This window comes from Sturnira hondurensis, unplaced genomic scaffold, assembly GCF_014824575.4.
Source record: "Sturnira hondurensis isolate 20B ecotype Veracruz unplaced genomic scaffold, ASM1482457v3 Scaffold0010857, whole genome shotgun sequence".
Taxonomy (NCBI): Eukaryota; Metazoa; Chordata; class Mammalia; order Chiroptera; family Phyllostomidae; genus Sturnira; species Sturnira hondurensis.
Window position 1 is genome coordinate 110858 of NW_028083488.1, and position 15299 is coordinate 126156.

Sequence of the window (15299 nt, forward strand, 5' to 3'; positions counted from 1 at the left end):
ACTTGTGTGTCTATTTCCTTCACCAAGTTAGGGAAGTTTTATGTCATTATTTTTTCAAATAGGTTTTCAATTTCTTTCTCTCTCTTTCTCCCCCTCCTTCTGGCACTCCTATGATGTGAATGTTGGTACGCTCAAAGTTGTGCCAAAGGCTTCTTACACTATCCTCATCATTTTGGATTCTTTTTTTTTTTCTTGTTCTCATTGGGTGTTTTTTGATTCCTTATATTCTAAATCTCTAATTTGATTCTTGGATCCATACCCTCTAATGTTGATTCCCTGTAAATTGTTCTTCATTTCAGTTAGTATATCCTTCATTTATGACTGAATGTTTTTTATGATTTCCATGCTTTTTTAATGCTATTGAGGTCCTAACTAAGTTCACTTAACACCCTTATAACCAGTGTTTTGAACTCTGCATCTAGGAGACTGCTTGTTTCCATTTTGTTTTGTTCTCCCTCTGGAGTTTTGCTCCATTCCTTCATTTGGGCTATGCTTCTTTATTTCTTCATTTTGGCAGCCTCCCTGTGTTTGTTTCCACATGTTAGGTAGAGCTGCTTTGACTGTCTGGCTTGGTAGAGTGGCCTAATGTACTAACTGTCCTGTAGGGTCCAGTGGCACAGCCTCCTCTATCACCCAAACTGGGCACTCAAGGTGCATCCACCCTGTGGACTGTGTCTGCCATACTCCTGCAGCCAAACATTGATTGCTGTTGGCCAGTCAATGGTGGAGATTTAGTCAGGCCGATCAGCTGAAAGGATTGACAATGACCATTGGCCACCAATGTCCAAACACCATGGAGTATTGGCTGTGTGGGGGCTCACTCCACAGAGCAGTACTTACTTCAGCAGAGCTCTGGTGCCCACTTAGTCTGCCCCTTGAGTGTGTTGTTTGTGGAGGTGGTTGGGTGGTGGTGTTCTGACGTGATCTGTAGCTGTTCACTGGGTGTGCAGGCTCTGGGGAGGTCCCATTATTAACATAGGAGGTGGCAGGCCAGGGTCAGCCACCCCCTGTGTTCTACCTGGGCCACCCAAATAAGCTACAAAGCAATCTGTGTTTGGCTGATACTTGTGCTGGGTTTGGTGGTGCCCAAGTGAGTTTGAACTGTAAACCAAGACCAGCTATTGCTAGTGCTGGGCCTGGGGCCACTTAGCAATAGGGACAGGGAAGCTGAGGCCAGACGTTGTTTGTTTGAGAAAATTTAGGAAGATGTGAATTATGAGCCAAGACAAACTATTTGTATGAAAAAGCCACTGGAAATAGATTGGGTGGGCCCAAAAGTTGGGTGGGTGGAACCTCAGGGAATCATTAGGGTGAGGCAAACAGTGTGAGCCAGGTTGATGTCTCAGTTATGGCATCCATCTGCCCACTCTGTGGTTCTGTGGAGGGGGGCTCAGAAAAGGAACAATGGCCTCTGCCAGTTCTTCTGTCTGGGATAAAGCTGCCCCCCAAATCTCACCCTGATGCAGGACAATTCAGTTTCTCCTTGTATGTCTCTGATGCCTTTCAAGCTGCTGTTCCTGTGCTGGAGCTCAGAGGCAGTGGATCCAAGTAAGTCTGTATAGGGGCCCTTTCGGAGGAACTGCCTGAGACTCTAGCAGTTTGTCTCCCATGGCCTCAATCCCTGCAGGTTTTTACAGAAAGAGGTTATCACTTATCTTCCTGGCACTGGAACCTTGTGTGGCTGGGACCCCCTTGCTCCTGTGAAATCCCTCCTGATTTTTATTCACCACACATGGGTGTGGGGCCAGCTTGTTCCACATCCTTCCCCTCCTACCAGTCTGAATATAGTTTCTTCTTTAATTCTGCATTTGTAGGATTTCCATTCAGCTTGATTTTTGACAGTTCTGAATGATGATTGTTCTGTAGTTTAGTTGTAATTTTGATGTGGTTATACAAGGAGGTGATCCATATTCACCTATGCCACTATCTTGAACCTCTCTTCAATACATACAGTTTTGTTTGTCAAGTATAACTCAGTAAATCCAGGAGAAAAAAATAGACCAGTCTGGAAATATTCATGAACATATGTTAACATTTTATCAAAGGGTATATCGCAGCCCAGGCTAGTGTGGCTCAGTTGGCTGGAGTATTGTTCCACAAACTGAAACGTTGAAGATTTGGCTCCCAGTCAGGGCACATGTCTGGGTTGCAGGTTACCTGGTCATCAGTAGGGGCAGATGCCAAAGGCAACTGATTGATGTTTTGTTCCCCCGACTCCCCTCGCCTTGTCTAAAATCAATGAGTATGTCCTTGGGTGAGGATTGTTTTAAAAAGGTGTAACACAGTTGACCTGCCCTAAAATCAAGATTAAGAGAAGCACTCCACTTTAATATATCCTACATATCTGTAGCAAGAAGAGAAAAAATGAAATTATTTTCATTTCCCTGAAACGATTTGGCTGGATCACTGAAGTAAAAAAAAAAATTGTTGCAGTTAGAATTACTTCAGATAATTTAAATGAAAGTAGAGATGCCCACCCCAACTCTTACATTGAAATTACTCAGGTCAATGCCTCAATCTTCCAGTGTTTTAAAAATTCAGTTACAGAATTAAAGAGAAAACATTTATTCCACACCTTCTACTTCCTGGATGGACCATAGCCAAAATGTTTCAAAAAAATGAGAACGTATTCTAGTTCTTAAGACATCAAGAGGACACTTCCCACTGGGCTATGAATCAGGCAGAAAAAATAGCAAAGACAGAAAGCTACTTTTCTGCTTTTAAAATAACAGTTTTGGATGAGCCAATCCTTTTTAAAGATGCTTATAACTTTATAATCTTGTATAGGCTAAAAGTTACATCATTATAGCCTATCAAAATGATTTCAGGTGCTGTATTTGAAGCAAAGTCTGATAATTTGTTAAATGATTATCCTCAGGGATGAAAATAGTCCATGTGGCAAAAAAAAAATCTGTTTTCCCCGCTGTGGTTTCAACAGCCTAAAGTTCCAACCGTCCAAAAATAGAGAGAGGAGAGAAGATGGCTAAACCTTAGGCAGATTGAATCAATGTGATAAGATTATGTGATATGGATAGACTTGAGCCCATAATTTTAAAGTCACCACCATGTATATTCAATCCAGTTGATGCTGATCTTTAAAGTCTAATATGTGGAAACAAGAAAACAGAATATTTAACAAAATTATTCTTTATTTTATGATTTATTTTTCCATATATTTTCATATTTCCTAAGATATGGACAATATTCCAGTCAAGAAAATGAAAGGAATATGTATATTCTGTGATGTTTTAATATTTAAGTTATCATGAACACATAAAGTAGAGAGTCAAGACCCAATTTCCAGTCCAAATACTCTTCATACATTAAAAAGTGGCATAAAGTAAAAAGAACCTCCCCACCTTAATTTTTTGACTTTGTTTCCCAATCAGTAGAAGAATATTTATCTGATTGTTAGGTGGTGGCTGCTTGGAGTACCACGTGAAAAAATGACCTAAAGGCTACATGCAGTACAGCTGGAAAGAGTGACTTGATTAATAACTACTGTCTGCCACATCCACCAATTGCTCAAAAAAAAAAAAAAAAAAAAAGAAAGAAAGGGAGAGAAGCGCAAGCATTGTGTACTGGTTATTCAAAAAGCAGTTTTTATTTACTTTAATGCAGATGCCTTTTTACAGTTGGAACAAAATATCTGATACATGATTTTGAGTTTTTAGCAGCACCCGCAACAAGAGGATTGTGGAATACCTCAGGGTAAAGTAGAGATGGCTGAGGCTAGCACAAATTAACCTGAAATTGAACAATCCACTGAAGTCATATGGAATCTGAGGCCCCCTGAATATAATACATGAAAATAAAGAGAATAAATATTCTGTATGACATTCAAATGGACCATTGAAAAACAGTATAGTTTCAATTAGAAATAGTTTATTTAAAAAATCTAGTGTTTATGAAAATCTACCAAAAATACTGCACTGCACATTCTAGGGTATGCTATTTCTAAGCCTATATGCACAGTTCCTAGGATTCATAGATTTCAGCCTTTGGTGTTTTTTTAATCTCACTCAAATTACATATCACCAAAATGCCACTGTTGATTTTTTTATCACTTTATGTCAAGTGCTTTCACTAAGATATTCTGTAGTGATGTGGCAGGGAAAAATTGTCATAGCTAAGAGGAAAGAGACCTCAGCTGACCTACCAATAAAATTAACACTTCTTTTGGATGCACAGCAGGCCTATGGATGGGATATCTAGTAAAAAAAAATTTTTTTTTTTACTTATATGGCCATATTCTATTTTGATGGAGACAAGTACTATTCTGAGTGGATGGAGGTCTTTATGAAGGCCTGAGATATACAAATAGAAAACATTATAAGCAGAATGCAAGTAGAAAGAGAAGGCCCCAGGTCTCATGCACTTTAAAACAATTAACATTTAGTAGTTCTGATGTACATAATTTTACCCTAACAAGATTGTAGCAAAATGATCATTGAATTTTGAAACCAGTGTTTATAGGCATAGGCAGGATAGGGATCAATACTTATGAGCTATGGAGTCCCAGTTCTGTCTTTGATTTCTGGCATAAAAGTTACCTGGACAGCAGGGTCGTGACTATATTTAAATTGGAAATATTGAATATGACTGGGTTGAAATACCATCTTCAAGTTGGCTATATGGCCAAAAAGTCTCAGAGCTTTTAAAACACCCAAGGTTCAATGTGTAAGGCTGATTCCATATGTGGCTATAATGGAGAGTTCTAGGCTATATTTTTGTGAAAGCTCCTATAACCCTCAACCCTGGCCCAAGTCTCTTTTGGGGGTCATTTATAACTGTCCCTCACCAACCTGGGTCGCTGTTTTTATCAATGTTTTAAAAGTATACCTAAAAATCTATGCAGGACAAACAGGTCAACCAACAAGAAGTAGACTGTATATAGATAGCTGGTAGTCATAGTAATAAAATTTTGACAAACCACTTTTGTATTTTAATATGGTACCTTTAGGATGTTTATATCATGGCACACAAAGTTTACACTTGATCTCAAGATTTTTCCTGCCACAATATGAAAGCAAAAGACAGAGCTATGTAGTTGCTGTTAAATGCTGATCCCAGTATAGTTTTTGAGCATTTTAAAAGTCCCTCTCTGTAGTCTTAACTATTGTCTTAAAATACATCTAACTATATAACATGGCACTGAAACATAGTATGTAGCTTACAGATTCTTAGAACTTAGAGCTGGAAGAGACCTCAAACCAAATATCTAGCCAGTACAGAAATTATTTTTATGGCATTTTTAAATGACTAGCTTCATTTTTTTAAAGATTTCATTTATTTATCTTTAGAGGGGAAGGGAAGGAGAGAAGGAGAGAAATATCAATGTATGGTTGCCCCTCATGAGTCCCCTGCTGGGAACTGGCCTGCAACCCAGGCATGTGCCCTGACTGGGAATTGAACCGAGATCATGTGGTTTGCAGTCCCGCACTCAATCCACTGAGCTACACCAGCCAGGGCTTTTATGGCATTTTAACAGATGGTCATACAGCATCTACTTCAATATTTTTACTAGAAGGGAGTTTGCTATTAAGGCAATCCATTCCACTGTTGGACAACTCTAATTATGCAAAATTCATTTTAACAATGGGTTAAAGTCTGCTCTCTGGTCACTTTCTTCTATAATAAATATTGGACTTAAGGAACCTTGTGAGAAAAGCCCATTATTCCCCAATCTTTTCTGAAGGCTTATCTGAGAGCACAGCATGGTGGACCAAAGTATCATCAAAATTATGAGCAAAGAGCACTGCATTCAAAATCATATACTAAGCAGCATTGCTAAATTGATAAGAGGTTGTCAGAGAACCAACATTCTTATGCAGCAAAAAAGTAGACTTATGAAGTAAAAAGCAAACCAACCGCTTATTTGCAAGAGTGGTTGGCATATTTAATCATAACCCATTTTGTAGTACCCTGTTACTTCAAATGCAAGAAATATAATCAAGTTCCATTGTCATCAGTGCATCTCTTATTGAGATGGTATTTTTTGAAAAGCTCAGCTGGAAGGAAAGCATACATAAGGATTTAAACAAGGCAGTGTACATCATTATATTTTTGCACTCCTAATAATTATAACCTTTTATGATTCAAGCTTAGGACGTTTTGTTTGCATTATTATATTTATTGTAATACACCTCAGAGTATTATTTTCCCCCCTTTGGCAGACATGTTAGAAATTGCTTGGCAATAGTCAGTGGTGACATTTGGTAGTTGATTAATGGAACACTTATAGGAATAGCTGTAGCTCTTTAATTCCTTCATGCAACTGGGTTCTAAGTTTAGACTGTGACTTGAAAAATATTTAAATCTCTGAGGACTAAAGCTTTCTGAAATGTCCTGATGCACATAAGAAGGGAATAGCAGAAATCACGTAAAATACACTTGGCTTAATAGATGCTTTAAAAAATTGCTCTAAAACTTCAGTTTGAAAGACTCTAAATAACAATTACAACTTTATCTCTTACCCTTTCTTTTGTGTGTGCACTTTTAAAGAGGCACAGTTATTCTTACATTACTGACTTACCAATTTGAGGTATGCTTTTTAAAGGCTTCTTACTTTTAACAGCATGAAGATCCTGCTTTGGAGCCACTGTTCAAGTCAATAGTGTGACCTAACATGCAATGCTCCAACTGTTCCTCTACAGCCAACACCTGCCTGACAGCTTCTTCAAAGGCCACTGTTACATTAGTATCATCTTTGGCACTTGTTTCTAGATAAGGGTAATCACCATTCTCCATGCACCAGGCTTGTGCCTCCTCAGTAGTCACTTGCCTATCCTCTTTGTCTACCTTGTTACCCAGAACTACAAAGGGGAAGTGCTCAGGGTCTTTTACATCTGCATAGTAGATGAATTCTTTCTGCCAGTTACCAAGGTTCTCAAAGCTCTGCCGGTCATCCACGCTGAAGGTCAAGAGGCAGCAGTCTGCTCCCCTGTAGAAGGGTGTCCTAAGGCTCTTGAAACGTTCCTGCCCTGCAGTGTCCCAGATCTGAAGAGTTACAAAACGTCCATCTACCTCCAGATCTCGATTTAAGAACTCTACCCCTATGGTGTGAAAAGCCTGGGAGTCAAATTTATTGGTTACATAACGGTTCATAAGTGAGCTTTTCCCAACTCCACCATCACCCAAGAGAATGACCTTTAAGAGCAGGGATTTACCACTCATTGTTGCAGCACCAAATAAGGAGGAGTTTATAACCAAGAGAACCTGAAAATAAAATAAAAAGTAGGAGGGAAACAGTTAAACTTGAAATAGAAATCAACTTCATAATAAAAGTATCTAAATTATGAGGCTTTCTAATTTAGCTTTTCTTGATTCATGCTCATTAACTGATGTAGTACAGTAGGAGGAATAAACCTCTTTTTGAATGAGGAGAAAAACAGGTCTTGTTTTTCTGAAGGCTCTTTCTTTTGCCAGGAAAATCACTGAATGCCATGGGTAAGCAGACCAGCAGATGGTGCTGCAACCAGCAGTTGGTTCAGCTCTAACACTACTCTCTGTCAGAAGAGTGAGTCTAGAATAGGGATGCCACTCAAATGTGTAACCATATCAGCTTCTACTTTGGACAGTTCCAAACAAGAGGCAAATACTATGAAATTGATTCAGGGTTTGAAGTTTTTTTCCAAATGGACCCAAGCATTATTGAGGAGAGAAGGCTGCATAAGCTAGAAGTTTGTCAGTAGAGGTTTGGGCTAGAATTAGACCAAACTTGGAAGATGGAAAAAGGTCAAGTTTCTTCTGGCATTTGCCCCATTTTACTTGCATTGATATGGGTACTCTCGCAAGTAATAGATCTTCCATAATCTTTTCTTCATAGAACAATATCAATTAAATTGATGATAGTTGGCTGGTTACCATTATAATAGCTATCATTCAGGAGGAATATATTGAATAGCTTATTCATTTTTAGATTTAGGTTCTATTCCATACCAACACTAAAAAATAATGTAAACTCTCAAGTGCTAATAATTATACTGAATCCTTTTGTTATCTCCATAACACATCTATACATGAAATACCTAAAATACATTTTAAGATACAAAGATCAAATATTTACTGAACAACTACCTTGTACTAGATTCTGGTAGATACTTTCACAGCTCCATTATGGGAGCTTAACAATGATAATGTTAATTGAGTATTATTTATTCAACAGGCCCAAAGATATGAAAACTAATCAGTAAAAAAAAAACAGCACATGCAAAAGAGTCTGGAGGCACATACATTTGAAATGTAATTTTTTAAAAACCTTAGTAATCCTTAAAATCATGTTGGCGTGCATGTGTGCTAGCAATATATTTTTCCAAACATTCATTTTTAGGAGCTCCAATGAAAAAAGTATAAAGTACATCTAGCCAGGTAAGTATGAAACATAAACCTACCCAGTTGGGTCTTTGTCACAATCTTGCCTTTTCTTGTTATTTTTCTTTTTTAGGATTCTAAAAAACAAGTTGGAAAACATTACTTTTTAAAATCTATGATAAAATAAAGAATATATATTAAAACACAAACTGAAGTCAGGAAAAACACAGACCAACCTCAAACTTACCTACAGAGAATGATTTTCACAAATATATTTAAAAGTTTATAATGCTATAAATGCTTAACATGAACAAAATAATTTTATTGCAAGAACTTTAACTTGCCTTAACTTGAGTGTACTTTATATAAAATTTAAAGTTTTAGACTGTCTATCCATTGAACTCTCAATTCAAAGTAAATTGAACTCTCAATTCAAAGAAAGTGGATGATATTCACAGTAGAAGATATTCGGGGAAAAGAAAGCACAGAGGAGTCTAAGATATGTTGAGATTCTATGTCAGAGGTGAAACTCCTTCCCTTCAAACCTACCAATGTTCCTATCTACATGAACGTCCTAGTGCACTAACAAATCTGCCTTGAGTTTGTCTCTGCATTTGATCCCACAGGATCAGTGAAGAAAAAGCTATGTTTGGGGATTCCCTGTTTACAATATATTCTCTTGGTTAATTATTTTACTTATTAACTTTGATCACCTGTCTTTAACATAAATTTTAGTATTTAGCTGGTTTTATTAAATTCAAACACAACTTTATTTAGCATTTTACTTATGGCAAGAGTCTTATTTAACCAGCTTAAAGGATGCTGGTCTAAAAGCAAAACTGTCCCTAGATTTATTGAGTGTTCTTCCTTAATGAGAAATAAAGAAGCTTTTAAGAAATCTCTTCTGCTTAATAATCTCATCATTTTTTTCAAATATAGGTAAAGCATATAATAAGGGATTTATTATTAGAGATAAATTAGTAAATATAAATTTAAGTAACATCTTTAAATTGATAGACTTTATCTTCCTCCTTGGTTTTTATCTAAAGAATTCTCATGTTTTCCACAATTCATGATTTTTGTCCTCTTTTTTCTATGCTCTCAAACTGCTGTCTTTGGCACCGGCTCAAGTAACAAACATTTCTTTAAATTGCAATGAAACAAGTGTTAGCACACCTCTTTATTTTTAATGCTGGTCTGTAGGATAACTTTATAGAGCCAAACTCTTAAACTCTCACTTTTAAAAAGTAACAGAAGGAAGTGCAAACTTGGGCACAAAAATGACTGTATTAAGGACCCATGCAAAATATGTTCCTTAAGTTTTTAGCGAGCAGGTGTTCACATCATTCAACAACTCACTAACTCTGCTCTCCCAGTTGCAGATACATCAGATGATGGGCCAAGGACTGAGTGCATATCGAAGCCAAATGCTCAGCACCAGGGATAATGATAAAGTATTACCTATCTGAGGTAATGCTGCAGTTGCTTCTACATTCCCTATTTGGTCATGTGCACACATACTTCTGGGTACATAGGCTCTATACCACAGAAGAAGGGAGGAAAAGCATTGTGGATCAGTGTCAAGTGCACTGGGCTGGTAGCAACTAGGAGATAGGAGTCTTCATGCTGCTTTCCCATTCATTTTTTTATGAACTTAGACAGGTTACTTATGGTAATCTTACTCTGTTTCAATATCTTCCTATATAAAAATAGAGCAGATAATACATACCATACTTAACTCATTGGATTGGGGGGGAAATGAATAACTTATGAAGTCTGCAAAGATTTGTAAGCATTTATTAAAATTTTTGGTTTGAAGTTTTTGTTCCTCTTGCTCCTCCACCTCGTTTCATTCATTGATGAGAGGGCCTAATAACTCAGTATTAACCCTTCTCAGAAAGGGCCTTCCAGTGAGAAGAAAACAATTCTTTCCTTTCTCTGTCTTCTATATTTGAGAATGCCTTGTTTCCCAAAATTCTGAGCATTTTCATATACCACAGTATCTCAGTGTTGGAGGGACCTTAAGGATCTTCTGGTCCAATCCTGCTACTGATGCCTGAGAAAACATTTGATTAACTATTGTGTTCTGTGTCCTTACTAAGGTGACTCTCTACTCTCTTCTGCTATCTCCAATACCCATTTGTTTGCTGGAAGTAGAGATGAATACAGAATTCAGGCTTATCTCCTTGACTTCAGTCACAAAATGCTGCTGATTTTTCTTTGGACTATCCTTTCCCAGTCTTTTGCTATAAACCTCATTTTGGCCCATATCTCCTTACATTTATTAAGAAAGCTTCCTGGCTGTTCTCTCCCTTGCCTCAGGTTTCTCCTTACCTAATCTACTTTCCAAAGCTTAATCACTTGAGCATTCACTGGATATAGACACCATTGGAAATGCACACATATTTCAGATGAGGTCTTAACCCCAAGGAGTTTACAAATTAACACATAAACTTCAGATCTCATGGTTTATAGTTGAAAAGGTATCATTTTGTTAAAACTTTTTGCCAAGTATGTCCTTCCAACACAACCAAATTTTAAATTCCTGGACAGTACAACACATGTTTGTATGTCTTTGGAGCCCCTTCAACAAGCAGCACCAGGGTCCTCCATATGGCTAATCAATAAATATTTGTTCATTAATTAACTGTTTAGGTAGGTTCCAAGAACTAATGCCTCTGAATTTATGCCAAGGTACAATAGACCCATAGTTCTATAAGAAATCCAAATATTGTTATTTATAAGGTGGCTTAAGAGCAGAAATAATGGACTTATCTGGATCATTTTCTAAATGGGACTTAACAGGAATTCCATCTATTGAAAGTTGGTGGAAATATTCCAGTTTTCCTCCCTTTCCCTCACATTTTAAAAATAGGTGTATAAATTTCTCCATTCCCACCAAAAATAAGAGGAGAATAATGCTCCGCACTTCATGTTTTCAGTTGTTGCTCGCATCCCGGTCAGCAGCATCGTCGTTTGAAAATGAGTGTGATCTCCTTTAGTACATATTTATGTTAAAAAGAACTAGCATGGTATGAAAGCAAATCAGTTTTTCCTCCCCTAGAATATGCCAAATTTAAATCAAACCTTGAAAGAAGACAACAAAAATAAGCAAAAGAACTCTTTGGTAACTCTAAGTACATTTAATAGGAAAGTCAAACTCCTTATACATCCTTTATGGGTTCCATATCAGGTTAGGATTTGGACTAAAATGTTTATTCTGATTTTGGTCCTGTTTAGAAAAAGCTCTGGCTTTAACAGACCAATTGCCTCAGAAATGCAATTCTCCTTTCGTACCCCACTGCCCCAAGTAGATTAACAAGCATTCTCTAATGATAGTTTATTCACTTTTTCTAGTTAAAGTGTCAGACAGTAAATTGAATTAAGAATTCACATAACAGATATATGCCAGCTTTCTTTGTTCTTCAACATACTTGAAACCTTTCGAATCTACTGTGCTGGCACCCACACAGGCCTACGAAACTGATTATACTTAGTTAGGGGTAGGGAGAAGGCAGTACAATGAGGAGAGAAAAGTTGAACCTTTGAAAATAGTACATTTTAGTGTGATGATGGAGTGCAAATTAGTAATATCAGTTCATTTGCCATGGGTACAATAATGCACAAATCCAAAGTGCAGATTGGGAGCAAATCTTGAGAGGGCTGTGTATTGCAGGACTGAGGGTGGGGATAGAGCAGCAGAAGAGGGCTAGACAGAGGACGAGAGTGGCACTGGTGTCAATCTGCATAGGAGAGGAACCACAGTTGGAGAGGAGGGAGGAAAGCCCATCTTGTGATATACTGGTTTAGGCTCCTCAACTCACTGTTAATTATTGGCAAAATATTTGTTAATATTGCACTCGAGAACTGGGAAAAGCTTTTATGTAAAAATCAGTACAAATAAGAAAGTATTGAATCCCTGAGATTCTCCTCCTCAAACAGTGTAGGTTATTTCCAATACAATCTGATGCTTGGTGGTAGTGCAGGGGTTCGTAGCAGGGAAGCCTTCTGACGTGTGCGCTGGATTCATTTTGTAGAGCTAACAAGTTATTGGCTACATCCATGCACTGAGTCCAAGCACCACAGCTGTCATGCCACCGAAATGCTATTCCTACATTTTTGCCCATATTTAGACTCTATATGTAACTAGAATGAACCAATGTGGAATTTCACCTCCAATCTTTCATTCGTCACTATGACAGCTCTGTGACTATGAGCCTGAAGGCACACTAAATAGCAATTTTGCACTTCTCCCAGGCCACTTCTTCCCAAGTAGACTGGCTGGAGACAAATAGGTAAGGTTTGGGTAACTGATCAGGGTACCTGGAGAAGCTTCCCTAGGAGACCAGGAATGTTGTCATTTTTATGACAGGGATACTGTTAGTTTGGAAATCCAGAAAGTGAGATGTCACGCATGGTGTCAACTACCTTAGACCCAGATCCTCTCATCTCCGAGCTCTTAGAACCAGCGGCCCTGGCGCATGCGCACTGAGCCACACCCGATCCCTAGGGAGCCCTATGCCTCCCTGCCAGGCTTTGGCAGCCTTTGGGATTACTCAGCAATGCCTGCCCTCAGCCACCACCTACCCCTGAACCCCGACCACCGCAGTGCCAAGGTCCCTTTCTCAAGGGTAAGCAGCCCCAGAAATCACCTAGACCTCCTTTTTCCGTCCTCTCCCAAAACCCCCACCTCTCGGCCACCTCGGTGTCGGTGGTCCACCGCCCTCCCTGTTCACGTAGAGGCACCTTACCTGACACAATGGGACAGAGACAGAAGAGATCCGCGGGCTCCAGGCAGTAAGCTCCAGGAGCCGGCAGCCCAGCTCCTCAGAGACACCGTCACTTCTCCCACTGCCTCCTTGTCCTCAGTGGGGCAGCAAGTGCAGCTTGGACCTCCCGGGCCTGACAGCTGCCGCTCGTGCCCGCGGCTGCTGCCGCTCAGCATCTCATGCCCGCGCCTGCCAGGGGAGGGGGTGGGGCCCCACACTGCCTCTTTGGGTCCCTTTCTTGGCTCTGGAGACCCAGCCTCCTGCCATAGCTGGTGGAGAGCACAACCTGGCTCTCTCACTCTTCTTTTATGCTTAGTGTCCAACCCTGGTCTCCCCCATCTTCTGCCCCTCCCCTCGGTAGGCATGGAGACAATGGACTGACAAATGTTGCTCTCCCATTTTGTTCCTCTGCAGCTGGGGTTCACAGCCCCATTTCCTGCAATTGCTCTTCGATGTACTTCATTTACCTTACCGCCAAACCTTCTAATTTTGCCAAAAGGATAGCACATACATTTTCCTGTTTCAAATGGCTCAGAGAAATACATTACTAGCAAATACATTACACAACACATTTCTCGGCCCTCTAGCTCTCTACTGCTCATGAAATTCTCATGACATCCCCAAAAGGAACGTTCACATCTGTAACTCAGGCATAGAAATCACAACCTTTTACCCTTACCAGTTAGCGTTCTGGAGGCCCACATAGAGAGCATTGCTAGAGGTTTCCGGAATTGTTGATGGAGTAGAATGAAATGTTCCAATTGTGCCCAGCCTCTCAGCCAGTACTTTTTTGTTCTGTGGCCCTCTAGTACGTCCAACTTGTTTGCAATTTATTCTTTTCTGGAATCAAAGGAGGACAGAGTTCCTGGGGTTATTCAGCCAGCACTCCATCTCTCTGTCAAGCAGATCTATTTGTGAATCTTCCCCAATATCTGAAGACCTGTGCCTGCATGACACTGCCCCTCACTCACCATGTGCTCCCAAGGGCCCTCACACATGCCCTCCATCCAAAACTACTCAGTCAGTGCCACAGGGCCCAGCTTAAATGTCACTTCCTCAGGGTAATCTTTCTCAATTACCCCTGAACAGAGGAAGTGCCCTGATTTATTCTCTTGCAGTCTTATGTAGACTGCCATGCTTTTCTACATAATACTTATACACTAATGATTAGGTATTTAAATGTATATTTTGATTGACAACTGCCTTCCTCCACTAAATTATATTGCATGCTAAAATCAAGGACTGTGACTATCTACATTCACAATCATATCCCCAGGGCCTAGGGCAATGCTTGTTACACAGGACATGCTCAGAAAATATATGGTGAATATGCATGAATGTTTTATCAACAGCAGTCATTGTTCTTTAAAAATAAAATGAAGGGACCTAAATGAATCCTTTGTGCTCCTACTTAAACCAGTCCTCCACCTTCTCCAAACGCACTAAAACCCTATTCTGATGGATATAGTCCTCTAAATCAATTTTCACTCCCAAATTCTTATCTATAATAACAGGAAACTTTTTGAGCCTGGGCCCCATTATATGTATATTTATTTATAGATTATATACATGTACTACTGTGCATATATACTTTATATATTACATTATATAATACATATATATTAAAACATCCCAACAGACATTTTAAAAGAATGAGAAAAATATAAATATATTTCAATTTTTTTCTAATGAATTGTTTAGTAAACTGCTCAAAAATAATAGTCCTTCATACTAGAGTGTCTCATTTTTACGTGACTCTAGTCTCTTTTTTCCTTTTCTCATAGATGGTATTTTTCAGCAGTGTAATCATCTCTGAGAATCCTCCAAACTTACTTGCAAGTTCTAAGGTCCTTTTAATTTCTAGGTTTGGATACCCTCTTCTGTAGTCAGAAGCTTATAATTGCTGAAGGAATTACACATTTGCAGATTGTTCAAACCCTTTAGGGTAAACAAAATTCTATGTTAGCCCACATACTCTTAACTGCATATCCTGTATTAAAAGTCTCTAGAGGCCACTTGAAAAGCAACTACTATCCAAGTAGAATATAAGCAACATACTACCACTATTTCTTAGTAAAAAACCACAAAAATGCATAGGTCAAAGTCTCAAAGTTGTAATTGTTTTTGTAGCTCTTGCACTGTCAAACCATGCCCTCTATGAATAATGCTTCCATGAGTAAGGAAATAATATAATCCTGTTTTTTATAACACAGTTAC

The 15299-nt window shown here is 38.8% G+C and overlaps 1 protein-coding gene across 1 annotated transcript; it reads right to left on the minus strand.

Moving 5' to 3' along the window:
- Positions 1 to 5441: 5441 nt before the first annotated feature.
- On the minus strand, positions 5442 to 13229 carry RAB9B (RAB9B, member RAS oncogene family). Its single transcript, XM_037059412.1, has 3 exons — positions 13065 to 13229; positions 8394 to 8450; positions 5442 to 7218 (listed from the first exon to the last, which is right to left on the minus strand). The coding sequence occupies exon 3, from the start codon at positions 7174 to 7176 to the stop codon at positions 6571 to 6573; it is 606 nt and encodes a 201-aa protein (XP_036915307.1). The 5' UTR covers positions 7177 to 7218; positions 8394 to 8450; positions 13065 to 13229; the 3' UTR covers positions 5442 to 6570.
- Positions 13230 to 15299: the final 2070 nt, after the last annotated feature.